The 27,328-nt window shown below is 39.3% G+C and overlaps 1 protein-coding gene across 4 annotated transcripts; it reads left to right on the plus strand.

Annotated features, from left to right (window-relative positions):
- The first annotated feature begins 933 nt into the window (after positions 1 to 933).
- On the plus strand, positions 934 to 26,827 carry RFFL (ring finger and FYVE like domain containing E3 ubiquitin protein ligase). 4 transcript variants are annotated; one of them, XM_072136230.1, is made up of 7 exons: positions 934 to 957; positions 13,548 to 13,723; positions 16,175 to 16,510; positions 20,339 to 20,410; positions 20,812 to 21,022; positions 21,872 to 21,892; positions 24,727 to 26,827. In XM_072136230.1, the coding sequence occupies exons 2-7, from the start codon at positions 13,556 to 13,558 to the stop codon at positions 24,903 to 24,905; spliced, it is 987 nt and encodes a 328-aa protein (XP_071992331.1). In that variant the 5' UTR covers positions 934 to 957; positions 13,548 to 13,555; the 3' UTR covers positions 24,906 to 26,827. The 4 variants fall into 4 exon arrangements, with proteins under 4 accessions (XP_071992331.1, XP_071992328.1, XP_071992332.1 ...); XM_072136227.1 differs by lacking the exon at positions 934 to 957 and adding an exon at positions 1,030 to 1,195; XM_072136231.1 differs by lacking the exon at positions 934 to 957 and adding an exon at positions 1,387 to 1,408.
- The last annotated feature ends 501 nt before the right edge of the window (positions 26,828 to 27,328 follow it).

Raw genomic sequence — 27,328 nt, forward strand, 5'->3', positions numbered from 1 at the left:
CCCTGCGGTTTCCTGTCCATTTCAGTGGTGTTTCCATCCTTTTCTGAGGTTCCCAGGTGTTTGGCCAAGCTTCCCTGTGCGGAGACTTGGTCCCCTTGAAAAATGCTCGAGTCTCCCTTTGACTTCAATGGGGCTCGTTATTCGAGACGAGCACTCGAGCATCGGGAAAAGTTCGTCTCGAATAACGAGTACCCGAGCATTTTAGTGCTCGCTCATCTCTAGCTGGGACCCACCTTTCTATCATTTGGCCTGCCAGTGATGTCAGTCTGAAAATCTCGCGCATGTGGGCTGATACTTTCCTTTTCGGCTGCAGGGAAGGAAAGTCTGCAAGATCTTCAGAGTGTTAGGCCGCAGTCACACGTACTGCTAGGCGTCTGTTCATAACGCAACGCTAGCGCACAGGGGGCGGTCCTCGGGCCGAACGCACATGCGTTTCCAGAAAAACGCATGCGATCGGCTTATTCCCTGGTTTTTCCCCCAAACGCATGTGCAATCGGGCCGAGGACCGCCCCCTGTGCGCTAGCGTGGGCCTGGACCACCCCCTGTGCGCTAGCGTGGGCCTGGACCCGGCTGTATTAACCACAATGGTAAATTATCGGCCGCGGAAGCCAGAAGTTGCTCTGATGTCAGAAGCCTGAGTGCCTATAGCGCATTAGCATATTTTATTTAAAGTTTTTTTTTAGGAAAATCTCCCTCTTCCAAAGTTTAACAAAAACACTTTCTGAAACATTTTAGGCTTCTAGGCATCAGTCTATATATATACCATCGTTTACATCACTACTACCAGCTGTAGGCTGTAATGAGTTATTGAGAATATAACTATACACGTGTCTCCGTTCCGCCTCCTGCACTACTTCCCACGCCGCATACCGGCTCCACCGTAACGCCCATAGACGAACCTGCCTGCGACAGCATAGGACAAGTTAATCACGTGTTTGCTTGACCACGTGATTAAAGGTGAGGGGCGTGGTTAATTAATTTAGCGCCTCCTGCAATGGGCGTGATCGTTAATCAGCGCTCCTGTTATTGGTTGTGCAGTCGGCAGGGGGCGTCCCTGTGTCCCTCCCACGTTTAGCCTGCGGTCAGCTCTTCCTGCTGACTAGTGGACGGAACATGCCGCTGCTGGGGACCTATTAGGATCTGTGAGTGGGAGAGCTCCGGGGAGGGGGCTCCGGTGCCCCTGGCATCTCTGCAGGTACCCTACATGATATACCCACATGAGAGCAACAAGTTCCTCAAGTCCTCCCTGTGATCTATAGGAAGACGTTAGACCAGGAAGCGCTGCACCCTGTACTGGTCTGTAGGGAGGAAAGTTGGGGAAATGTGTCCTGCTCTAGTGGCATAAAGTCCTGGATACGGCCAGTGCTCGGCAGGTTTGCTCCATAACCTGATCCATAGTTACACTGTGGTGGGTTTCTGTATCTGTTACTATGTCATGTGTGTAACTTCTGTATATGATTTCCTGGCGATCTATAGCTGATCACATACTATACATTACTGCGCTCTAGGGAGGAACACTATGACTGAGATGTCATACCCATAGGATCATCACATTATATTATTATAACAGAAAGCCCTGGACGGTAGCATGTGTCATGTCATTCGTGGAGACCTTCCTAACAGCGTCACTGGTGTTATTCCCTATATGCAGTATTATATGCCTCTTATATACAGATACTCAGGGGCGTAACTAGGAGAGAGAGGGTCCCTTAGCAGACACACACACACACATCTACAGCATGTAAGTTACATACGTATATGCAACATCATATTTATATAATGGTGCACATACTTCATTTTTAGTTTCACTGCGGGCCCCATAGCGGCTGCCCCTGGATACAGATTTTTGCGAACATGTTGCAGCTGTTATTAACAAAAATCTAGAAAAAAAAATGCTCTACACCCTGTAATTTATGGGAAGAAGTTAGACCAGGGCTTATCAAGGCTTGCACACCTGAAATAGGCTCGAGTCCTAGCGAAAGACCAGAAACTGTGCCTATTTTATCCATTATGCCACCATCACACCAAGTTAAGGGAGGCACAGATGGCCCAGCACATTGCAGCTACCCCACAGGATTCCTCAGGAGGCTGGGGCCTCCTGAAAGATGCTGGGGGCAGGGGCACTATCATACGGTGGCTCACTATGGGTGCTGTCACACAGTGCGTTCTTGGTCAGTTCTTAGTACCTATTTAAACACACAAAAAGCACATGCGTTTTTGCATGTTTACCATGCATTTGGCTGGTTTGAATCTGTTTTTTATTTAACTTGTGTGGTTTTCATTGCGTTTTTAAAAAGCTCCAAGAAAGGTTTCAAGATCGCACCATGAGAGTACGGTCACACGTCAGCGCTGCGTTTTGGAGCACTGTGCCAGCGCATGGGGGCGCACTCCGCCTCCATCTGATTAGTGTTTCCAGCGAAACGTATGCGATTGCTTAACGATCACATGCATTTCATGCATTCGGGCCATACTGACCTATAGGACCACTGATTTTATTTTATTGACTTGCTTTGTACAACTAAAAATACATATGTTGTACGATACAATCCTCCTGGTGTGTACTTCTATATACCCCGCAATACTTTTTATTAGTGTAGTGTATGGCTGACAATCTCTCCTGATTGCTATGGTATAATTGCTGTTTTCCTCTTCCTTACAACAGTTTTGTTGATGGATTCTCTGTGTAATCCACATAATTATCATAATCTGTAAATATCCTGTTCTTTAGACAGTGTAATCACAAAAGTTTCATAGTTGCCTAGCAATTTATTATATGGATTTCCTGCTGAGTAAACACTCCAGCAGGTAAAAGACCACAAATTGCTTTTAATTTATCATGTTATGCTTGCCTGGAATAAGTGGGAAATTATGGTTACTATATTTAGCATTTCTTATTTATCAAAAAAGGTGAATTTGGTAAACCCAAATGTTCTGCTTTTCAAACTCATAGTCTTACTACCCAAATTAGTAACTAACTAACATTTACCATATCTCAGCTTTGTGTTGGCTTCATTTTAGAAGTGTCTGTTTGTTTTATTATGACACTGGAAAGATCATAAATTAAACAGCATTTGCTCAAATTTTCAAGAAAATTTTCGAATCAATTATTTTAAGGACCATTTAATTCCCAGAGGGGTTTTGGAAGTTTTGTTAATAGAAACCCCCCACATATCACCCAGTTCTATTAACTTCACCCCTATAAACTATTCAAAGCACCACGTAGTAAGCTTATTAACCCTATAATTATTTTACAGAACTTCAACAAAATGAAGGTTTGCTTTGGAATTCACTAATATTTATCATTAATACATTCATTTAGTCATAAAATGTACCCACATAAACTGAATAAAAGTAGAAAATGCATCTACGAGTATATTGTGCAATTTTCTCGGAGTAAGAGGACACCCTATATGTCTATGTAACCTGCTGTCTGGGCAAATGGTGGGTGAGGAAGGGAAGAAACGCCATTTAGTGTTTGTGGGGCAGAAAAGTTTTCAGGTGCCATTACGTGTTTGTGGAGCCCCTGAGGCCACCTTCTTACATGGCATTTTGGTTGCAGTTTGAAACTCAATCCAAAGGCTCCACCTGTGATCACATGTTGAGGTAAGATTATACTTACTTTCCGTTTAGTTAACATGTTGGAAACACAATGTTACCAAAATTTATTATCATGAGTGGAGCCTTTGGATTGTGTTTCCAAACGCAGCCAAAATGCCCTGTGTGAACGTGGCCTCAAGTACCACAAACCTTCATCCCAGAGAATTTGTACACTTTTTATCATAAAGTGGGCATTTTAACCCCTTGCCACTGATGGACTTTTTCCATTTAACTTTCTGTGCTCCCCACTTTCAAAAATCAATAATTTTTTTCTGTGTACAGAGCTGTGTGAGGGGTTGTTTTCTGAGTACAACAACTTGTACTTCCTATTGATGGGGTTTATATTCCATTTCTTGTACTGGGAAGTGGAAATACAATTCTGTATAGGCTGACAGGCAGCTACTCCCTGGCTGGACAGAACAGGCAGATTCCGATGACAGACCCCGGGACTTTCTTTGCCCGGCAGTGAAGACGGCCCCCGCAATCACATGTGGTTTTTCTTTTTTTCTGTTACCAGTATAGTGTAAACGCTGTTTACTTAAGTTGGAGTGCTTCCTAAATGCTGCCTGTCTGAAAACTCAAGTGAAATATTAATGGACCATGTGACTGATCTGTTAAAAAGTAGAGCATGTCTTAGTCACACAGATTGCTCACAGAGACTATAATTGATGACGATCAGTGAAAACTTTATGGGGCAGTTTTCCCATATACTGGCGCTGCATCTGGTGGTGTATGATTAAGCCCCGCTCTCTGCCACCACGGAAGATACATCATGAGGCTTGGATCTTATCAGTGAAGTAAGACTCTATTGGACCCTGGTATTAACTTTGGATCGGGGTCCCCATATACTTAAACACAAGCATATACTCACTGAACCATACTCGTACGCCTTAAAGGCAGTGTTCAGCAGCTCTTATTAAAGAAATGTTCACAGCGACCCCTTAATCATATGAGGAAAAGAAGATAATTTTTAATGAAAAGAAAATAATAAACTCAGTACTTTCCTCAGCTAGCGACTCCCACGGTGGTAACGCAGCTGACATGCATAGACATGCTTTTGGCCTGGATGCAGCGCTATCGTTATCAATTATATGCATGTCTTACACGCATACAACTGATTCTCTTCTTTTCTGAGGGGAAACAGAAAACTTTTGTAGAAGCACTCATAATTGTCCCCTATGAATGTGTCTAAACTGTGAAGGGCAGATGATGCATCAAATTATTGGCATAGTTTAAAATAAGTCATACTTTTTATTATATAAATCATACTTCTGTTTTGAATCCAGTTTGGCAGAGGCATTTTTCCAAAAATATTTTACTAGGCAAAACAATTTGGCACTGCTAAACTTATGTGACAGGAAGGAATGGAACTCTAAACGATAGAAATGGTCACTATGGTTGGAATGGGGGCTTTGCGTTTATTTTTAATGCGCCACATTTTATGGTTACATTTTAGAGTGTTGGGAGCTACAACCCTTATTATCTCTTCTCTGGCAGAAAATCCAATCCACAAACAAGTTTGACCACTCTGTAAGCCATGCTTTAGCAAATCAAGACTTCTATGAAGGTACACATACTTTATGCTTGGCTTCCTTTAAACCTATTACCAAGGAGGGGCACATAAAAAGCACAATGATTTTTTTTTTTTTTTTTATTTCTTTTTTTGGACAAAGTTTTTAATTGTCGGTTGCATTATGGTTTCAGGCTACATTAAAAATAGCTGGGATGTAATAGGAAAATGGTAAATACTAGGATTCTCCACCTGTGCACTAATGAAATATTAAGCATAGCTTTGTCTGTGAAGAATACTTACTGCACTGTAATGTATTGAACTGGAAACAATGTAAACCTTACGTGACTATTACTGTACTTTACAACATATCATTAGAGGAAACCTGGTCCCAGGCAGATGTCCTTCTCGGCCAGATCTGCATTGTACGGAACACCTTCCTGTAGAATAGGCCATCTACATATATAATGGATTGAATAATTTTAAATTGGGATGTAATGTAGGCCCTTTCAAGACTAACCTGTGTATATTTTTGCGTGTAAATTGGGAATATTTTAGAGCAGCTGTTTTGGATATATATGTTTTTATGGGATAAATGGACATGACTGAGTAGAGCCAGAGAGCGATAACAGCCTCAAACAGCAGGGGTAGGGGTGTCAGGTTTTGGACCCTTGCAGATCTTATATTGATCAGATATTGGTACTTCAATGTATGCCATTCCTGGTACATTCTTCCTCCCTTCCCCCACACCATTCAGTCCCCTGAGCACATAGGGGCGCGGAATGGTCTGGGTTGGGAAGTCTATGGCGCAATTCTACTGGAGACAGGGCCTGGGATAAAATGAATTTAGACAAAGTTTATCCCAAGAGACATGCATGGTGGGGTTAACTTCAAGATCCGGCACATGATGCATGTTTAGGTATTTTTCTGGTGATGCATTCACTTTAAGTAATTTAGTTAGTGCTACATGATATAACAATTCTCAGTAATTCAGTTAAATAACTGTTTAAACAATTCACTGTCAGAAGAATAGGAGTTAAACTCCTTAAGACCACTATCAGCTCAACATATTTGTAAATTACACAATCCTTTCTAATCCTTTCATCTTTTAAATATCCAGATTACTACAGGTCTAGCTGTTCCCGACACACAAATCGTGTTTTCGTTGTGAGCACCATAACAAAACTCTTCTAGGTATGACATGTTAGAGACAGAGATATCAATCTGCAGTCATGTACAGAAGGATCATTCAAGAAAATAGTACAAGCTCAATTGGGTTAATATGAACCATTATTACGTCACGCTAAATTAAGATTTTGTTTAAAATAACTAAAGGGTTGTTTAGTTACTCTAGTTCTTTGTTTGGAGCTGTGAGTGGCATTCATGTCTACCAAGCAGCACTGCACCCTGTGCCACACTTTGGAGAAGCTGCCATCTGTGTAGGGTGGCTAAGTTCGTTTGGGTAATGTCAGAGACTTCTTATTCACAGATTAGCGATATATACTAAACTAGCGGTGCATTAATACAGGCTGGTGGTTTAGGGCACAAATTATTATTTTTTTAACAGTTTACCTTAAAATCTACAGCACCCGACCCTTGTTCCGAGCTGCTCCTATTCACTTAAACCTGTTCTGTCACCATATATTTTTTAATACATTTATCTATACGGACAACCCATTATTGAGGATAGCAAGTCTAGAATTTTTTTTTTTCTTTCGGTCCATTAGCATGTAGAAAGAAATGAACGTCATCTTCTCCATATGAACCATTCCAACACTATTATGTGACTTTGGACCTGACCTATATGCTCTTATTAAGAAGTAATTTTCACTATTCGCTCTCATGAGACACGCATTGCGAGCATTTCATAGGAATTAATAAGTGTAGACTAGAAGTAATTTTCCATAAGAGCCTATAAGATCCAAAGTCTGATTTAAGTTGAGGACCAGAACCAATATGTCACAAATGGATCACTTGGTATAAAGATTATATGGATTACTATTCAGCTACTCTACATCGCTTATGGATCACTAACACATATCCTTATGTAACTCCATTTTTGTATTACTAGGTCTGTGTTAAAAGATGCAGGTTAAAATAATGTGATTTTTATTTTGAATGTTATACGTTGCTATAAGGTTCATTATCTTGGCGTCATAGAAATAGAAAGCATTCAGTCACTGTATGGTCAAGTCTGTCGACATGTCTTTTCTGTTCAGAAGAACAAATTGTCAATGAAAGGCCTGAGCTAAACTAGTTTCGCCGCAGATCAGGGTTACGAAGCCAGAGAAAGAAAAATGATAACCCATTCAGCCCACTAATCCTGGTAACTGAAACCTTTTTATATAATGCCCGCTTCATCCGCCAAACACATGATGCTCCACAGTTAATGAAACTCGGCCAGTGTACCCTGTTCATGACCTGAAATCAACCCTTAAAGTGCTTTATACATTTATTTGCTCTAAAAATGTGTAAGTTTTAAATCTACATTGTTTTCCATTACATATTAACTAAGTGTAACTTACAAAAACAAGTTGATTTATTTTGGCCCTCAGTAGCACCAAGATTTATCAGATTTCCTTTGGTAGATAGTTTAGCCCCATCGTTGGGTACATTCAGTTTCTATATTGAGCATAGCTAACAAATGCTGAAGGAATACACAGCTCAGCAGAACACTGCTGCCTCGAGACCACCAATTGACTTTTGTGAAGTGTCAGAAGCTTTATCTAATGTACATCCACCAAGCTTAGCATGAACACAAAGAATATGTTATGGTTGACCTGCACTGACCTGACATACAAACAAAGCGGTTCATAGGAACATATCTTGTTAGGTTCAATGTACAGAAGATAATCCTCAGATCACCAAAGGGAATCTGCCACAGTCCTCTAGGCTACTGTCTATTTAAAATATATCAAGTGTTCAAGCTGTTGTGTTCTGAAACGGGCAACTGTAAACTCCCTACTGCTTACCTGTATCAAAACTTAACAGAACCAGAGTCCCCTCTATAAGGACGGAAGATGGTGAGAGTCATGTGATCCAGCTATGTGACCGCTCCCCAATTTGTCTCTCCTACTTGGCTGCTTACAACCAGAACATGCTTGGATACAGTAAAATCTACTACATGTACAAACATGAAAATGTTTAGCCACCTCAAGTGACCATCACCACTATTGCCGACATCCACTGTTTACACAGATTTTACAGTCTTCAAAAAGTGTTAGTGCTCTGCTCTGTAAATATATTGTTAGATACTTGTTCCAAAGAATGATCACCAGATCCTTTCAGATTAAAGATGGAAGATTGCCTTTGATTTGTCTTTCTGTTCCTCTCTCCGTTTCCCTTATGCTGGATCACACCGTAGACCCCACTCCACTCTCGTGTCCGAGGTCCGCCAATGTTCCTACACTGGGAATTACGGACAGTAATTACGGAACAAGGTATAGGGTAAAGGGCAATTTTATACTTTATACTCACAAAATTGGCATTAAAAACGCGCATATCAAAGTTTTAAAAACCTCGCCTGACCTAGGTTTCGCCTCCTCAGGCTTCTGCCGGGGCATGGTGTTTGACGTAATTTCTGGCATTTTAATAAAAAAAACTGACAAGTTTTTTACAATCAACAATTTTTGCTAAAAATGTCCGAATAGAGGATTAAAAAATTCTTGTTTTTGCATATATGTACCAAACATTCACTATACCTTTTGTATAAAACTTTCACACAAAAAACATTCATTGTTCCTAACAGATTTGCTGTCATTTATTATCTTTTCAACCCATATTCTCCATACAGACAGTCCCCAGGTTACGTAAATGATAGGTTCTGTAGGTTTGTTCTTAAGTTGAATTTGTATGCAAGTCTGACTGGGGTTACAATTATAAACTATACAGTTCCAATTTTTTTTGGTCTCTGACAATTGGATTTTAAAAATATTGGATTGTCATCAGAACCAGGATTTACAATAAAACTTAATTGAAGAAACTTTTGATAACCCTAATAGCTGATTATTGTAGCCTGGGGCTAAAGTACAGTAAATTACCAATATCCAGAGGTCAGTTTGTAACTAGGGGTCGTCTGTACATCGGTTGTGTTCTTAAGTAGGGGACTGCCTGTATTTGAAAATGCATATTTAGCCAATCTCTACATCACAGCAGCACATACCTCCAACCTGCCCTTTATTCTTAGCCAATTTCATGCCTCGGCTCAATGGCAAATCAGCAGTCAGGAGCAGTACACACCTACATCCTTCCCTTGTTTCCTAGCTGATAGCGGCATCTCCATTGCTTGCTCCTATCCCAGATTACAGCCGTTTGTTTCATGCAGCATGTCCAGGGGATTTCTAAGAACAGGAGATTCCCGTTGAACAAACCCGCCATGAACTTTAAGATTTTGTTGCTCATCACCAAGTGGGTAATGTGTCAAGTCCTGTTAGGCAAAGTGGTCTGAGCTTTTATTAAACACTATTTTGGATAAAGAGGCCAAATAGGTCCCTAAGAACGATTATAAATCTATAAACGTTAAACTGGTATCGCTATGCTCCAAGACTTAAAATTGGGACCCTGAAATTCACAATGAACCCGCTTTTTCCAGGATCCTTTACAGACTCCATAAATCTTGCAGATGCTTAATACCACCTAAAACTGAGCAAGGGACTAGCACTACTGACGTAAATATACTAAGGATCAAAGCATACAGAAAACAACCAATTACAAATACACAAAGAAAAAAAGGAAGTATGCTATGAGACCCAAAAGTAAAAAGTAAACAAATTTTATTTGTACCATAGTACACCACAACACAGAAATATTAAAAACATTTAAGTGTGGACTACACAAAAATGTAAACCAACAGGGAGACCTGACATATGATAAAGCCGGTCAACCTGACCAACACCAGCTCCCCCCAATGAGCAAAACCTCTCCTGACCAGGTAAATGACGAAAAATGAAATGGGTGGAAATACTAGAATATGGTAGAAACCAAAGAGGTTGATCCAAATTGTGAAACAGTAAATCAAAATAAGATCGTATAACTCTGTAAAGCACTATAATGGATCAGAAAGGTATCTACCTGTGGTGATGAAAATACAGACCAAGGAGAGGTAGGGGGAGACTGGGGCTTAATACCACCTAGGCATTCATCCAAAGAATAAAAAATACTTAAGGTTGGCAATACATGTGGAGGCAAACTTGTTTCATTACCAATACAAAGCCCTCCCCTTTGGGATCTCCATTTCCTTTATGGTTTTTACAAAGGCACACACTGCTCACCCTGCTTTGGGGAGCAAGTAAAGGTGAGCAAATGTTAGGGTTTTTTTTCCCTTTTTCCCCACAGTGGGGCATGGGAGGGGACAGGGCATCTCGGGGGCGGGAATACGTTGGGCACTGGAGAGGCGGCCCTCCCTTTTCCATAGAGATGTACGGCCATGCACACGGGGAAAGATCTACATGTACCATTTTTTCCCCTGCATGGAGTGGCACGGTGCCGTCTATATGCGGGATTACATAAGTTTGTGTAAACGTAGCCTGTGATCTTGACACAGGCCATGCCGGTATATCAGGTTATTTAACAATATATTCTGTCTGTGTTTGCCCTCAAATGGCTGATGGTACTGATGTATAAATCGCTTGAATAGATACATTTAAAAAAAAAAAGACACTCATTTTATTCCTGTCGAATCCAGTGTTGTGCTTGATATGATGTATACAGAGCAAAAGGTGGTATATAAAAAGACCTGTTCAGCATATGCTCTGGGAGATTTCCTAGCGTATATATGCCAAAAGTGTTCACAAAGATGAACAAAGCTGTACCTTGCTTTACATGCAGTTTCTTTGTATGGAAGTATATGTTCATCTCTGGTTCTACAACAATGAAAGTAAAAAAACGCACCCCAGTATAATATGCACAGCATGACCAGCATGACCTGTAGGGGGGACTATTGGGGAGAAATAAGATTGTTATTTTGCAATGTGCCTGTTGGCTACAGAAACTAACAAATGTGTCCAGTACTCAGCACAAGGACTTGCTTTAATAATCTTACAAGATTAGTTGTCACCTTGGCTGCGATTAGTTGACAAGATGACTCTGGTCTTCTACACGGCATGTGCACTACAGTTTATTTGTCCTGCCATCTTTGCTGCCGTTAGGTTTGCCGCAGGTCATATGATGACCTGTAAGGTGACGTAGATTGTTGCTTAACCTTTTCTTTCTTTCTTGCTTGCTCAACTGGTTTAACCTGAATTCCTCTCCCAGCTGAGGATTTGTGGGACATGAGCTGCTATCATCTGACAGTGTCACAAGCATTGTGTGTAACCGGATCTCGCTGTACAGTTACATTGCTTTACAGTAAATGAAAGGCCTAGCACTCCAACAACAAGCTCCCTGTGTTTCCATAAATGAACACTTCAAGATTTATCTAGATATGTATTGTAGACCTTCTCTTTTTTTGTGTGAATATCACCTATGACTTCAGTGTACACTTTTTTTTTGTCTTTTAGTATATATTGTAATATCTCTCCCTCTCCCCCCTCCCTCTCCCTCTCCCAATCAAGTTGTTACTTGCAGCTACATTTTGATTTCTATGGCTTGCTCTTCTCTCCATGTGATAAAGTTATTACATTGATCTGTAGTTAAGTCTAGTCTAGTATTAAATACATATAATTGATTCTTCAGTTTCAGTCGCCTAAAGGGGAATGCTCACTAAATGGTGTCAGCCGAATATTGATGGCTTGTACTTTTGTCATATTAGATTTCAGACATGGAGACATTTCTATAGTTTACATTTATGCAGTTTTACTATTTATCGGCACTGGATTCATCTGTACTCATATTTGTGCCATCGTTAAATTGTTCTTGAATAAAGCCAGATTCCTCAAGACCTATATGTCGTATAAACTGTGCATTAGCCTTGCGTCTGTCCATTATAAATCTTAAAGCTTGCAAAATGAAATTGTACCTTCATCTTCTTGGTGTTATTCACCAGGCTGTAAGACTGGCCATAAAAAGTAGCTCTGAGATTAGCAGGCCTCAGAGGTTTCCAATACACCCATCTGGTCATTATTTTGTTTTTCATTTCTGTGGACTCAGCAAAAATCCAATAGTAAGCTTGTTTAGATTAAGGATACATTCACACAAACTTATGGGGGACGTATATACATCCCCCATACACTTCTATGGCTTCACGGCGCCGTATGGTGCGGCACGGTACCGTTCCGTAGCTCGTAGGACACGTTCTATCTTTCTACAGAATACTGCTCCTCTCCCTGGCGCCGATGTATGCCTGCCGTACTACAGTACGGCAGGAATAAATTGTGTGAATGTAGCCTTATGAGTAGATGGTGAAGAGCTGTGGTGGGATCATATTACAGCTTCTCTTTTTTTGATTGAAATATGCTTTTACAGTCGGTTGTCAGTTTACAAATGAGCAGTACAATAAATATTCACATGTGTTGTAGTAGTAAAAGTGTACAGCATACAGCACAGGTAGAGTTCCTACGCATTAAAAATCTGATAAAGTTTCAACTGTCAATAAAAACAGACATATAATAATGGCGTATGATAAGGGAAACTTCTCTGTATAGGTCACAAATTGGGGTCAGAGATTGATTTTGACCGGTTTAAAACATAACCACAAAATTCAATTGCCATCTGCAATGTTTTGGATGGGAATAGTAGTCTATATTGATAGGACAGACTTGGACACTGTAAAGTAGCTGAGTCACTTGACAAAGCACAATTTGTATCGCTTTACAAACACTGCAGGGGAATTCCAGTACTTTGCACAGCCTGAAACGGTGACTCTTGTTCCTAAAGTTGCAGTACACTATAATAAATGATCCATAAACATAAGTAGTTCTGGGGAAGACGAAAACAGGTTATGAAACCAATATTTGCACCCGCGTTGCCACGCCACGTATGATTAAGATGCTTAAGTCAAAGGATGAAACGGGGACTGTATGTTGTCTGTTAATTGCCACTGTTTATACTTTAGACCAGACAATTGTGAAGGAAACAATGATTTAATGTGTAAGCCAGGTTGTCATTTGCTGCACTTTATGATTTACAGAATTTCCTCTGCGCTGTCTCTTATCTACTGAACATCTTGTGCTGTTTCTTAGCTAGTTTCATGATCCATCTTTTGGGACTATACGTCCTCATTATATATTGTTGTTTTGGCCAGCAAATTTAACCCAGAGTACATTATATATAACTTGTGTTACACTGGAGTTGAATCTTTCTGCCATCAACAGCTGTTTGCAGTCATGGCTTCAATTTCAAACTTTTGGGGCCAAATCTTTTGAACAGGTGAACAAATTGATGGGGGCCTGGTAGCAATAAAGTATGATGTTTAGCATATTGTACTTGGTGATGTCCTATAGACGTCCTCTTTGACATGTCTACTTATAAGATTTGTGAAGATTTTAAAATTTCTTTTATGCAGGTGTGATTATGTGGGCTGCGTGCTGTAACTGGTTATGTGTAGATACTGAGCCTGAAGAGCTCACACAAAGTGCAAGAACACATGATCGCCCCAATCAGAACATCCAAACTTCTCCTCCAGTTTCAGAAACTACCTGCAGAGCTTGTGGTACAAGACTACAAGCCACCAGTAGAAAAGTAAGTGTTAAAGTGTTCCATATTCAATGTTAACACTGGGAAGAATAGAATTCTATGTGAGCCATTGAACACAAAAAATTCTCTATGTGAAACAACTCTTTTAAAGGACATCTATGCTGTAATTCCCTGTTTACTAACAATCAACTGTGATTAGAACTATTGGGAAATTTATTGTGCACCAATGAATGAAAAGGCTCCCCCCCCCCCATCCCAGTTCAACCTGGCATAGATTTGCGTAAAAACCTGTGAACAAATGTTGGCAGGCTTTTAGAAAGTGTGCTGGCTTTGGGGAGGAACACCCACATTTTCGTAGAGAGTTCCAAAATATGGGTGAAGCGCAGGAGAAATTTTGAATACGGTTGTGAGAAGAGTGGATGGTAACAGATTGAAGCTAAAGGTCCTGTGAGGAGTGGGGATTACATGTGGGACGGTAATGGCTGTTGAGTTCAGAGATATATGGAGGGGATGGGTTATGGATGGCTTTGTAAGTCATGGTTAGTAGGCAGTAGAGTTTAGGGTAGATTGGAAAGACATTAGCTGGGAGACCAGAGAGAAGAATGTTGCAGTAGTCCAAGTGGCAGATGAGGGCATGGACTAGCTATTTTGTAGATTCTACCCTATTTTCTGTTGGAAGGGTCTGATGTGAGAGATGTTCTTGAGATGGAGGTGGCAGGTTGTAGTATGGTCTTTGACCACTCCTTTACAGAATAGGGGAGAGTCAAAGATGACTCCAAGGTAGCATACTTTAGGGACTGGGAAAAGTGTAGAGCTATGAATTGTGACATTTAGGTCTGGTGGGAGGGATGTCTTGGGTGGTACTGATCCAATGTTGGTGAACACAAAAAGGACGGGGTTCAATATTTTTTTTCCTTCACTGATGCCTTACTGCACCTAACAAAATAATAAAAATAATAATAATCTTTATTTATATAGCGCTATTATATACTTCAAAATTCAATATTGCGTCCACGACTATTGTATTGTACCACCCCAAGCCTTCACCTTACCAGCCTACAGAGTAAAGAAAAACCTGTACGGTGCCCCTGGAGTAAGCACCAGGCACAACCATGAAATGCATTGAGTGATGAGTGGATTGCAGTGTCCCCTGGAATCCGGTACAGGAATGTACCAAACAGGTGCCGTATATACTCCAGTATAAAAAATGTGCTGTAAATGCTAAACTCGTACTCGAGTCTACAAAATAAATTAAAATCAATACTCGCCTTTCTGAATTTTTACAATTTCTTAAGCTGGTGGACAGGAAGGGGTGCAGATTGGAGTGGGGTTGGGCACCTCCATGATGCTCCATTAGTTATAGCCAGTTACTACAGGTAAATCAAGCATTATAAATGGGCAAACATGCTGGGACTGTGTGGCAATCTTCTTATTTGTTATCCATGGCCTCCTTCCTTTTAAAATAAATGTAAAAAATTATGTTATTGAGCCTGAAGGGCTCTGGGGGTATTATCAGGGCCCCTTAAGGCTGCACATTCACAGGTTGTTACAATGAGCATAACATGTCTCAACCAACCCGCTGCTCTCTTCCTCCTTCCTTTGCCCTTGTAATCTTGCAGCAGCAGGAAGTCCAGGGAGAGAGGAGACCTGCTCGGCTCATTGTAACACACTTTGAAGCTAAAGCAGTGAGGGGCTCTGTAAACTCCCACCAGAGCCCTCCGATTAAGAAGCCTAATTATAAAAGTTGATTTTGGAAGGAAGGAGGTCATGGATAATAAATAGAAGATGACCACAGTTACGGTGCCTGGATCTATGAGTAGGTGTCCCTGGTTTATCATCCTGCTTGATTGTGATGGTATATTTCCCCGCTCTGAAGTATCTTAATATACACAGCACAATGATAAATTCTTATTGGATTCCCCCAATATATAATATGAATTTTATGCATTGTAATTAAAATTTTCATGAATGTTGCTGAGACCCATTTCTGCATAGAAATAGATCAGAGAGCAGTATTTATGGCTATCATGTTAAGTCTTCAGTTCGAGGAGCCATAAACATTAATTCTTCCTATAGATTGTATTTGTGATAGAAATGTATCCCCATTCTTTCAGTTATTGCAGAATGGGGGAAAAAAACTTTCTCTGTGGAAAACCAAATTTTTCTGAAAATAATTGTCTTTACTGTAACAAAGTATACAGCTTTCTCTACAGCAATGTCTTTGTTTGCTTTGTGATCTGCTGACCCAAGTTGTCACATCAACCCTGCATTGTTTAACAGGCGCAAACAAAGTGGTGTCACTATAACAATCTGGTTACTGTGTGTGTGTATTCATAACCTTTCTTTGTCATAAACAATATCCTAGCAAAGTGGCTCCATTCAATGAAATGAGCATAATTTGCTAACGTGACCCACAATATATTTTACTAGCTCATGAATAAAGTAAGACTTTTATTGTACTTTCTAATTCTTTTGATCTAATGTCTTTTTTTTTAGAACCCCTGCATGGATTGTAGGAATAACTTCTGTGCAACATGTCTCACACGATTAAACGACGGCCTACCTCTTTGTCAACTGTGCCGGAGGATACGCTCCACAGCTTTTACCCGAGAGGAGTTACTTAAACTCAAGATAAAAGATCTTCGGGACTATTTATCTATGAGGGATATACCGACGGACTTGTGCAGAGAGAAAGAAGACTTGGTTCAGCTTGTATTGACTCTGAGACCTAATTCTTTTCCAGATGTCACGAATGTTCCATCATTTTCATCTAATCAGAACAGCCAAATGACAGGCTCCAGTCAAATACACACAGAACAAAACATCCCAACAGTAAGTGATCATATTGTTTGATGTGGTCCTAATATCTATTGCTTTAAAGTAATGGAAAGTAGAATCCAGTCTGGGGCAGAGGAGTGAAGGTGATCTGGTATAGGAAGGAAAGGGATGCAGTTTCTCATGTTCAACATGCCAATGCGTTTAGACTTCGGCATCCAAAAATACTTTTAATAGATTTGTATACCGTGCTCCACTGTCAGGTCTTCTTGTATCACATTGTATGTCAGGTATACAGTGCTGTTCGCGGCATGAAAACACAGTTAACGCAACAAAAACCATAAAACTGTTTCATCAATGGGAGCGCATTACTATAAGCTACATGGCCTATCCTTAAAAAAAAAACTATCCTAACTTTTCGTAAAGGTTGAAGACCCATGAGGATGAATTTGAAATGTTTTGTATAAAACCTATTGAACCTAGTTTTCCTAAAGCTAAGAAAATTTAGAAATCACAGACAATAACACTTGATGTTCTAGTAATTTCTTGATTGTTGGTAATTCGTTCACCTGATTTGGGTTGTCACAAATCACAACACTGTGATTACGTGATGTAAGTGCCAGATGCTACTCAATGAATAGTCCCAATGCTCTAGAGGAAGCACTAGTTCGTCAAGCTGAAGAAAGAGGCTGGAGATCCAAACCAAATCATGTATCCAAGCAGAAGAGTCATAATCCATCTAATATATCTATTTAGGAACAAATAAAAGCAGCCAAAAATTTATTTTAAAGGCGTTGTCCAGGGATAAATTTATATACCGTATATTCCGTCGTATAAGACGACCCCCCTACTTTCCTGTTTAAAATATAGAGTTTAAGATATATTCGCCGTATAAGACTACCCCTTTTCCAATGCATACAAAACACCGGTAAAAATTTAAAAAAAAAAACAGATTTGAATTTAACATGGTCCTTTTTTTAATTTAAATTCTTATGGCATGCAGGTACAGGCAGTCCCCGGGTTATATACAAGATAGGGTCTGTAGGTTTGTTCTTAAGTTGAATTCAATACGCCGGAATATACGGTACTAAAAAAATGTTTTTGAAGTTGGACTGGATCCTTCATTTGCGTTTTAGTTTTTTTCAATATCTTATCATAGTAAAACAATAATTCTGTATTTATATAGCGCCTACAGATTACGCAGCGCTGCCCAGAGCTAGCCAAATCAGTCCCTGTCCTCAATGGGGCTTACAATCTAATAAACCTACCAGTATGTTTTGGAATGTGGGAGGAAAATGGAGGACCCGGAGCAAACCCATGCAAAAACAGAGAAACTTTTTGCAAATGATACAAAATTCTATTATCTAATGAAGGATCCTGTCTGGCTCCAAACTGTGTTTATTGTGTTAGTTTTGCATGGCATTATGTGATTCTATTTTTGAGTCCTTTTTATGTGCCAATACAGTTACTCTTGGGTAACTTATTCATGTATTCCCAATGATTTGGCCTTAAATGAGTGGCTTACTATTTTACATAAATAACCAATGTGCCTTTACTACCTTGTAGATAATCTCTGAATGATTATTAAGTGATTAAGCAGGCCACTTGCCCCCTTGGTGTGTAGATGTTATGAAAGGTTGAACAATTGCAATTGCTGCCATTTGCTGACAATTGTAATTATTTTTTTGGCATAGAAGCTCTGATAAATACCCCTAATATCTTTAGCTTTATAATTTTTTTTTCTTATAGAAAGTATCAGTTATTTTGGCCTAATGGCTATAGTGATAATTGCGGAATTTTAAGAGTAATAACTCGTCACCAAATTGCTTTTAGAGCTGTGGTAACCTGTAAGTAAATGTATGTCTCCTATTATTACTAGTAATACCATTGTTCAAACACTTCAGGTTCTATAATTGGGAGAAAAAACGCACCCATCAGCTTTTATAACCCTCGGGGTGCAGTCACATGTTGCGTTTAAAAACTCATTGCAACAGCTGAAGAGAGATTTGCCTAATTAAACAGCTGTTAACACTTGAATTTACAAAACGCTAATGTTAACGTTTGAGTTAACATCACATTAATGCAGGAGTTTGTTAACACATGTGTTGACAAAGTATCAACTGTTGCATTTTGTAAATGCAAGTGTTAACAGATGATTAATTGTGGCAAATCTCTCTTCAGCAGTTGCAATGACATTTTTAAACGCATGCATTAAACACGATGTGTGACTGCACCCTGGATGAGTGTGGCGCTCAAGTCATCCGGGCTGCCAGTAGTAAATTAGATCATGTGTGTCCAATCTGGGGTTTAGCACTGTGTCACCAAATAGTCTATTATATCATGTGATGCCTTTTCCATGATTTTATAGGAGTAATGTTCTATAAATTGGTTTAAAAGTAACTTCATTAACCCTTTCTGGCCAGAGGAATTTTTACAATTTTGACATGTTCAAATTAAACCGAAATGACAGCATAAAAAATTATACAAAACCCCAACAAACCATATATTTTGTGAAAGCAGGCACTTGCATCATTTTCAACGTTACATTATAATTTGAAGGCAAAAAATGTGCCCCAAATGGAAAATATTTTTTTTTTCACATATGGCGTTTAAAAAGACTGCTTAAAAAGGCCCAAAAATGGGTTCAAAACGCCACGTGTGCCGCCGGCCCAAAAGTAATAGATGAACATGTGTAGAGTTCAGATACGCCATAGTCATATGACATCAGCTGAAATCAAAACTGTTAAACAAAAATATGCTTTTAAATTCCAAATTTTAGTACCGTCACAACATACAAAGGATAGTGATTTAAAAGTAAACGCATATATATAAACCTTTATATTTTTTTTGAAAGCAGGCAACCTGGTGATTGCATAATGGTTGTACAAGCAGTCAACTGTTAATCAAAACTTTGGTGGTTGTCAATGTTGCATTTGTTATATGTTACATGCAACGTTTTGGATGTTGTGGTGTTAATTTGTAGCCACAATGTGATACATCCTTGGCAGGGGAAAGGGTTATTCCCATCTGGACATTCATATTTAATTTAATTCATCTGCTATATACAAACATTTCTCTCTGCAATAGCATGTTTGTGAACGCTATAGCTATAGATGGCTATAAATGTGGCTATGTTGTCCCTTGGATATGACCACCCTGACCTCTGGAAGGCGTAACTGCACATGTTCTATTGAGGTGTCCGTCCACCTGGAATCAGAATCTATTACCACAGGATGGCTGTGGGACATGCAGTAACTCCCAACCATGTCATAAGCAATCACTGCCACAGTAGTGCTCGTATCCAGGGACAGCTGTCCTCCTTCATTTTGAAGGGACCATATTGGAAGAATCTTCACACTTTAAAAAAAAAAATTATATTATGCAATTTAAGAAATGTGTGTGTGTGTGTGTGTGTGTGTGTGTGTGTGTGTGTGTGTATGTAGAATAGATAGATAGATAGAGATATATCTCTATCTATCTCAGATAAATTAAATGTGAATGCCGAGCTGGGAATACCTCCTTTTAATTAAAAATGTTTCTTGACATCTGTTTTCCGTAAATAACTCTGGAACAGTTCCTTTGTTATTCCATAAGTCATTTGGGCATATCGCAGCAATGACAGAATCACTGTGTATGTACTATAGGCGGCCCACTCTGGTAGCAACTATTTTATCCTTACATCTGTTGAATTGCTATTAAAGAAACGAAACATTGGTTGTTGAGTTCCATGAAATAGAAGGGGATAGAAAGGCACAGGTCCACTTTTAAGAGGATTATTGAAATTGGACAAACAAAGCAACTCTTTTCCAGAAACGATGAATAAAATAATTATACAATATGATGTTATGTTACTATTTTATTTATTTATTTTATCCCTATATGTAGGCAAACCAAGACTCATCCCCAGCTCCAGAAGGTCAGCCACAAGTGACAAATGAAGAGCCCGATGATGATGAGGTAGTGTTCTTTCTCTTCAGACCAGGGCCGGCTCCAGGTTTAAGTAGGCCCCCAGGGGCGATGGAGCCTTAGTGGGGCACCTTTTTAAGTAAACATACTGTTCTGCTCCCCAAGTGGCCACACTGTCCTAACTGGTTCATACCTCATTATTGCTTTCTGTTGTAAGGATATGTTGGTAGGATTCGTGAAGTGTCCTTACAACAGAGATCTATGCCGTATTCCACTATGTGCACGTATAGTATACGCTGAGTGTATCAAAAAAGCGATGTGTGAATGTAGCGTCAGAATTTAAAGCTGTGGTTTTAGGCCACAATTTTACTAAACAATTGTATTTAAATCCAGTGGGAACAATACAAACCATGTGAACGACTCCACTTTGTAATTCATTCTCCAATTCTTAGTCCACAGACTCTGAAGAGATACTTGTGCCTGGAAGGAGAGCCTCACTTTCAGACATCAGCAACTTGGATGATATTGAGACTTTGTCTGTGCGCCAGTTAAAGGAGATTTTGGCCAGAAACTTTGTCAATTACAAGGGATGCTGTGAAAAGTGGGAATTAATGGAACGTGTTACCAGATTATACCATGATCAGAAGGATCTTCATCAAAAAGGTACTACAGGCGTGGACGAAATTGTTCTGTGCATTGTGAAGGGGTTATGAGATTAGATAAACATTTCTTCTTTTTTTTTTTTTTTTTTTTTTCTTTTCAGTACAGATGGTACCATATTTTTCGAACCATAAGACGCACTTTTAGCAAGAAAACATCTTGCTAAAAAGTGCCTGCATCTTATAGTTCAAAGGTCACGAGGATCCAGCACTGCCAGACCCTCCTGACTGCTGTAATAGAGATTGGGTGAGGCGCTGACTTAGCACTGCACCCAATCTCCCAGAGAGGAGCCTCCACACTGCTTTCTCCCTCTCCTAGCGTTCCAACTGTAACAGGACCTGGAGTGATGTCAGAAGCATGTGACTGATCACATGCCCACTACATCACTCATTGTCCTCATGCTGCCAGGGATGGGGCAGAGAAGAAGTTAAGGGCTGGGACAGGGTGTGTGTGTGTGTGTGTGTGTGTGTGTGTGTGTGTGTTTATGTGTATAGCAGTGATCAGTCATTGTTTGTAAATCTATGGATGTAGTAGAGCTGTGTGTATGGTGTGGTTGCGTGTGTTTGACCAACCGGGATATTTTAATTGGTGTAAAATCTATTTTTCCTTTATCTTCATCAGCACATTTTGTACTTTCCTGTTGTATCTCCATGCAGTAGATTTGCATTATCCTATTATGGATGGTATCTTGGCACATGCTGGTGGTAGTCATGGGTCTTTTCACAGTTGTAAATCGCTTAGCACATTTATTTAAATTATGTTTTCTCATTTATTAACTTTAAAAATCCACCTTCCTTGCTGCAGACTGCTGCAATTTGTGTAATATGTGTTTCTTCTTTTCTCCTTTCTTAGTTACTATGGGAGAAGAGGAAGGTAAGGTTCTTGCTATACCTAATCTGCATTGTCACTGTCACCTTTTGAACTGCCTCTGTATGCCTTAGTGAGAAGGATTAGACAGAGGAAATTAGGGTCATGCATAATTGTATTGTATAAGTGACGTTGAGGTGCTGAGCCGTCGGGTCATACCCTGTAATGGATTTTAGGAAGATTAGAGACAGGAAGAGCTTCACCTAAGCTCACATTGAATTGTGCTTCATCATGTCTATTGCTGCAACAGACTATTGTATATAAATATCTAATTTGTGTTATTTAAACCATAGCCCTACAGCGTGAAAAATAAATTAAAAATGTTGACCAAAAAAATGAAAAAAATCACGCTTAAAAAAAAAAAAAAAAATTCCCCAAAAAACGATTTTTATGTCCATTTATTAAGGAAGGTCATTTAAAAATATATATAAATTTGGTCTCAATGTATTTGTATTGACCCATAGAGAAATGTTACTTAGGTTCAACGATATAGGCAGAAAAAAATTTTTTTATTGGAAAAAACAGTGTCAGAAAAAAAAATGGCGTATGGAAAATGGGTGCAGAGATAAGGGGTTAAACATAATGTCTTTGCATTGTTTACACCACATTTATGTAAGCCTTACGTGATGAGCTTCATTTACATTTCATTGATTGATTGATTACAATCCCTGTTGCATCTACTGGCTGTGTTCACACGCTGCATTTAAATTCTGCTAATATTCAGTTAACATTACATTTACACCACGGTTCTGTGAATACAATTTTAGGTTGCACGGTGTAATTATATTGTGTTGACGACACGGGGGCATTTATGGGAAATGATCTTTTCTTCAATTACTTGTTGTTTAAAAAAAAAGGGGTTGCATGTGGAAGTACTGCTTTACGTTTTATCCACTGATGCACATTTTTGAGGCCGTGTTCACACACTGTTTGATGTCCAAACCAGGAGTGTAGGGTAAAAATAAGAGGAGCAGCATCTCCATTATATGTTCTCACCCATTAGGACTTCTGCTACCAAAACTGCATCCGAAAAGCTCAATGTGGGAATGCAGCCTAACCACGGTAGTTCTGTGCCTGGAGGAAGTTATAAGATTTCGGTCAATCTCACTTAAAAGAAACCTACCATCAAAATCAAGAATAATAAACATGTTACTGTGGTATTCTTATTTGTTATCCATGGCCTACTTTCTTCTAAAATCAACTTTTAGAATTGTGCCAATGAACTTGAAAGGCTCGTAGGGGGTTTTCAGGGCCCCTCGTTGCTGTAGCGTCACAGACTACTACAATGAGCAATGCAGATTACGTGTCCCCCAGCATTACTTTAGTTAACGGCTCCTAGTGACGTTTTGAAGGGATTTTGAACAAAGGATGGTATGGATAACAAATATAGTTCCAGGCACTGTGACTATGGTAATCTTCTGGTTTATACTTTTGACGGTAGATTTCCGTTAATCTATCAGAGCTGAATACCCAATATAATTTTGAAATATTAAGTAATTTTTGTGTATAACACAATTCTACTGATAGCCTAGGGCAGTGATGGCGAACCTTTTAGAGACCTAGTGCCCAAACTACAACCAAAATCCACTTATTTACCACAAAGTGCCAACATTGCATTTTAAGCAGTAACTTATTGCTACCTGTTCTTCAACATCTATCAATCGTATCGGCCCCTTGAGGCCACCAATACAGTTGAAAGAAGGAGGGCTAATTCAGACTATCATTGTAGCTTCTCTCCAGGGTTTCTCTGTACAGTAATAATGTAGGGTCCAGTAGAATGACCTACAAACATAATGCAGTTCTATCAACACCTTCTCACTTTTACCGAAATTCCAAACAGCCATCGAAGTGTCATTTTAAAATAGCACTGATTTCAGCATCTCTTAAATTGCCTGGGTCTGCAGGAAGATTTGGTGAATTTGGTCCTGTTGGTGAGCTCTGTCTTGGGGTCAATGGCCTGAGTGCTCATAGAAAGGGCTCTGAGTGCCACCTCTGGCACCAGTGCCATAGGTTCGCCGCCACTGGCCTAGGGGGTATAAAAAAAGCCCAAGCCGAAATCTACCCTAGTGTATAATATGACCTTGGCCAAAATATAACCTGTGTGTTATTTAGACATTAACCCTGGGTATAGGTAGGGTAGACTGGGGGGAGTTACACTGTGGCCTATTAATGGGAATAGGACCTGCTCTATAATTTTTGTAGCACAGTTGCGGTGCACCCATAGACCTCATGGTGCGGACATTTTTTGCTTGTTTACCATGCATTTGGCTAATTTTAATCTGTTTTTTTTCTTTTCTTCATTTCTGGAAGTTTAAGCAGCTGTGGGAATGTTAATAAAGCTGCTTCCAGAAATGAAGTAAAACCGATGCAAACCAACCAAACACTTGGTAAACAGGCAAAAATGCATGCGTTTAAAAACATGCCAAGATCTTACTGAACCGTTGATTGGGGCCGTGAATTAGCTGCTGTTTGTGCGGTTAGCTCACAGCCCCCATGAGGACGTTTTGTTAAGTTCAAAACACATCCGTTTTTTTTCTTCTATATCTGGCATGTGATTTCTCCTATTTTTAAATTTTGTGATTGTTAAAGATTTTGTTTTTTTTTCTTTTTCTAGAGCTTGTACTTTTACTGAATGTTTTTTGAACAATTTGTTATAGCAATACTTGTTTGTTCATGTTGGTAAGAAAGCAATTCAGATTGATGGTTGCAGTATTGATCTTCTGGAAGTCAAAAAAAGGCAGTATTAATTAGGATTGGCCAGACATAGTGACCATTGTATATTTATATGTGGAAATTAAGTAATGAAGTAATCTTTAATCCATCTTTCCATTGTCTTGCAGGCAAGTTTGGAGCTGCTGGTGATGAAAATCTTTGCAAAGTCTGCATGGATTCCCCCATAGACTGTGTACTTCTAGAATGTGGGCATATGGTGACCTGCACAAAGTGTGGCAAGCGGATGAGTGAATGCCCAATCTGTCGCCAGTATGTAGTGAGGGCTGTACACGTCTTCCGATCTTAATTTGGCAACATGTTGTTGAGTGATATTCTAGCATTAAACATAAATCAATCAATACTGGAGCAAACAAGAATTAATGATGCATGCTCGTATCTGGAATATTTTCCTCCTTTCTGGATTATGGCTCATGCACCGGGGCACTCGGTGACTAGCTGTGTGCTAAACCTGTACGGTACAAGATAAATAAGCAGCTGAGATTTTTATCAAGTAGTTAGTGCCTTGACCCTATTGCCTTAGCCATTTTGTTATTGGCGGAAATTTCTTAGAGACATTATATATACGGTATGTTTTATTCCTAAAATTATTCTGATAGACCTAAGGGTAATGTTTCTTTGCAGCTGCACTGAAATTGGCTCAGTTGGACTTTTTTTAATTAGGCAAATAATCATTGACAAGAGTCTAATTCTCTTTTAATTATTTTTACCTTGTATTTGCAGTACAAGATGCAATATGCTCATTATGCAAAGGTGTTCTTTTATGTTCAGAATTGTAAAGCCATGGGTGGTGCTTTATAACTATTTAACACCTTCTCTTTAAGCTGGAAGACCTTCCATACTGCGGACACAACAGCTGGGGATTCGGTGCTTTCCTATCCAATGCTGCTTTATGTCTCTTGTTGAAGAGGTTTCATTGCTAAGCACAAACCTAGGAAGAAATTATTTTTAAACAAATATGATATTTTAGATGTTTTAATATTCTGGTAAAACTTTATTATGTGAATATATTTTAAGAATGTACACTCATTTGTATAACAAAGAAATGTGCCTTTTTTATCTAGCCCAAAATCCTGTTGAATAGCGTTAAGTTATGGATATTTGCCTATTTTGCAACAAGATGATTATTATTTCACACTGAAGCTAGGTTCGGGGTTAATGGGGGTTTAAAATACAAAAAAAAGAAACTGTTGCTGCCACACTTTCATAACAAGCTTGTGACAGTATGTGACTTCTGCAGTGATGCCAGCTACACGGCATGTGACTGCCGCCAGTTTAGTGTTGCATGGCACATCAGCATTGCCGGCTTGTAAACAAAGACTGGGGAATTGGAGATGAGTACTGGAATTTTTCATTATTTTTTTTTTCTTCTTCAACAAATCAGACAACCACCTTTTTTTTTTTTTTTTTTTTAACTAAGGGGTTACATTAGACGTAGTAAAAATGGCAGGATTGCACTATAGTTCAGATTTACCAATACAAATACACAAATTGGCAAGGAACAGCCCAATTATGCCTTTTCTTTTAAGCATAGGACCACACATATCTTTGATTCTCTTTCAAGAACATTTACATCCATTAGCTGGACTACAGGATGCAAAACTGGTCAGTGGCCATAGATTTTAAAGGAAATCTGTTATGCACCGCCTGCTGCCCATAGGAGCCGCAGCAAAGAGGTGTTAGAATTATTTATGGGATGTCACTGTCTCCATGATCAGTCCAGTGCTGTTACTTGTGCATCATATATCATAGACCTGTGAAACGGGACACTACAAGGACCACGATTCATGGACTGACCAGTCATCTGAACGAGCCCTAACTCTCAAATAAACAGCTTCCCTCAGAGGGCTGCATGAAGTGCATGACGGGTTTCCTTTTAACATGTATGGACAAGTATTAGGTAGGACATTATGTGAGCCATTATGTACGCAGTGGCTTAATTGTTTCAGTAAACCAGAAATGCTGCTCTGCAATACTCTATAAAGGGCTATACCATGTAACTGGACTAGTGGGTGCTGTGCCTGCTTCCCTGCAGTGCTATGTGCCTCGCACCATGTGAAAAGCTTTATCACATTAATAGTTTTGTTATTGCACTCCAGGCTGTAAAGTATTTTTATACTGAAGATTTCTGTGTTTTTTTTTTTCTTTTCCTTTTTAAATAAAGTTATAAGAATCTAATTTTTTTTCAATAAAAACAATCATGCATTTTCATTGTCTAGATTTTCATTTTATTAAAGTATATGTGTAATATTTAATTAATTAAAAGCTAATGAACCTGAAGGGCTACAATGTGAGAGCATCCTACTGCTGGATTACACAGGCAGAGGTGGATGGGAGGGACATGTTTTGCACATCGTAACTGCTTGTAAATCTGCAGCACTCAGGGGCTCTGGTGACATCCCAGAGCCCTTCTCATTAGCATCATTTGCAAGTTTATTTTTGTAGGAAAGAGACCATGGATAATAAATATAAGAAGATTACCAAAGTTGATTGTTTGATTTGGATAGCAAGTTTTCTTGGTGTTGGATAAAGTATGAGATACAAACTTTGCTATATATGGTTTTATCACATAAGAGTTAGAGGACTAACAATTCACTGCTAATGAAATTAGACCAACAAATTCTGAAACTCTTCTAGGGGATAGATGTGAAAAACTTAAATGTAACTTTTATTGGAGCATTAAAAAACTGAAGAAAACAAGGGTCCAATAGA

Source organism: Engystomops pustulosus, chromosome 2, assembly GCF_040894005.1.
Source record: "Engystomops pustulosus chromosome 2, aEngPut4.maternal, whole genome shotgun sequence".
NCBI classification, from domain to species: domain Eukaryota; kingdom Metazoa; phylum Chordata; class Amphibia; order Anura; family Leptodactylidae; genus Engystomops; species Engystomops pustulosus.

Excerpts from the sequence above, each read along its gene's own strand:
- RFFL (XM_072136230.1), top strand. The coding sequence starts at position 13,556 with ATGTGGGCTGCGTGCTGTAACTGGTTATGTGTAGATACTGAGCCTGAA. Across the intron at positions 13,724-16,174 it reads TACAAGCCACCAGTAGAAAA|AACCCCTGCATGGATTGTAG; the intron begins GTAAGTGTTAAA and ends CTTTTTTTTTAG. Across the intron at positions 21,893-24,726 it reads TACTATGGGAGAAGAGGAAG|GCAAGTTTGGAGCTGCTGGT; the intron begins GTAAGGTTCTTG and ends ATTGTCTTGCAG.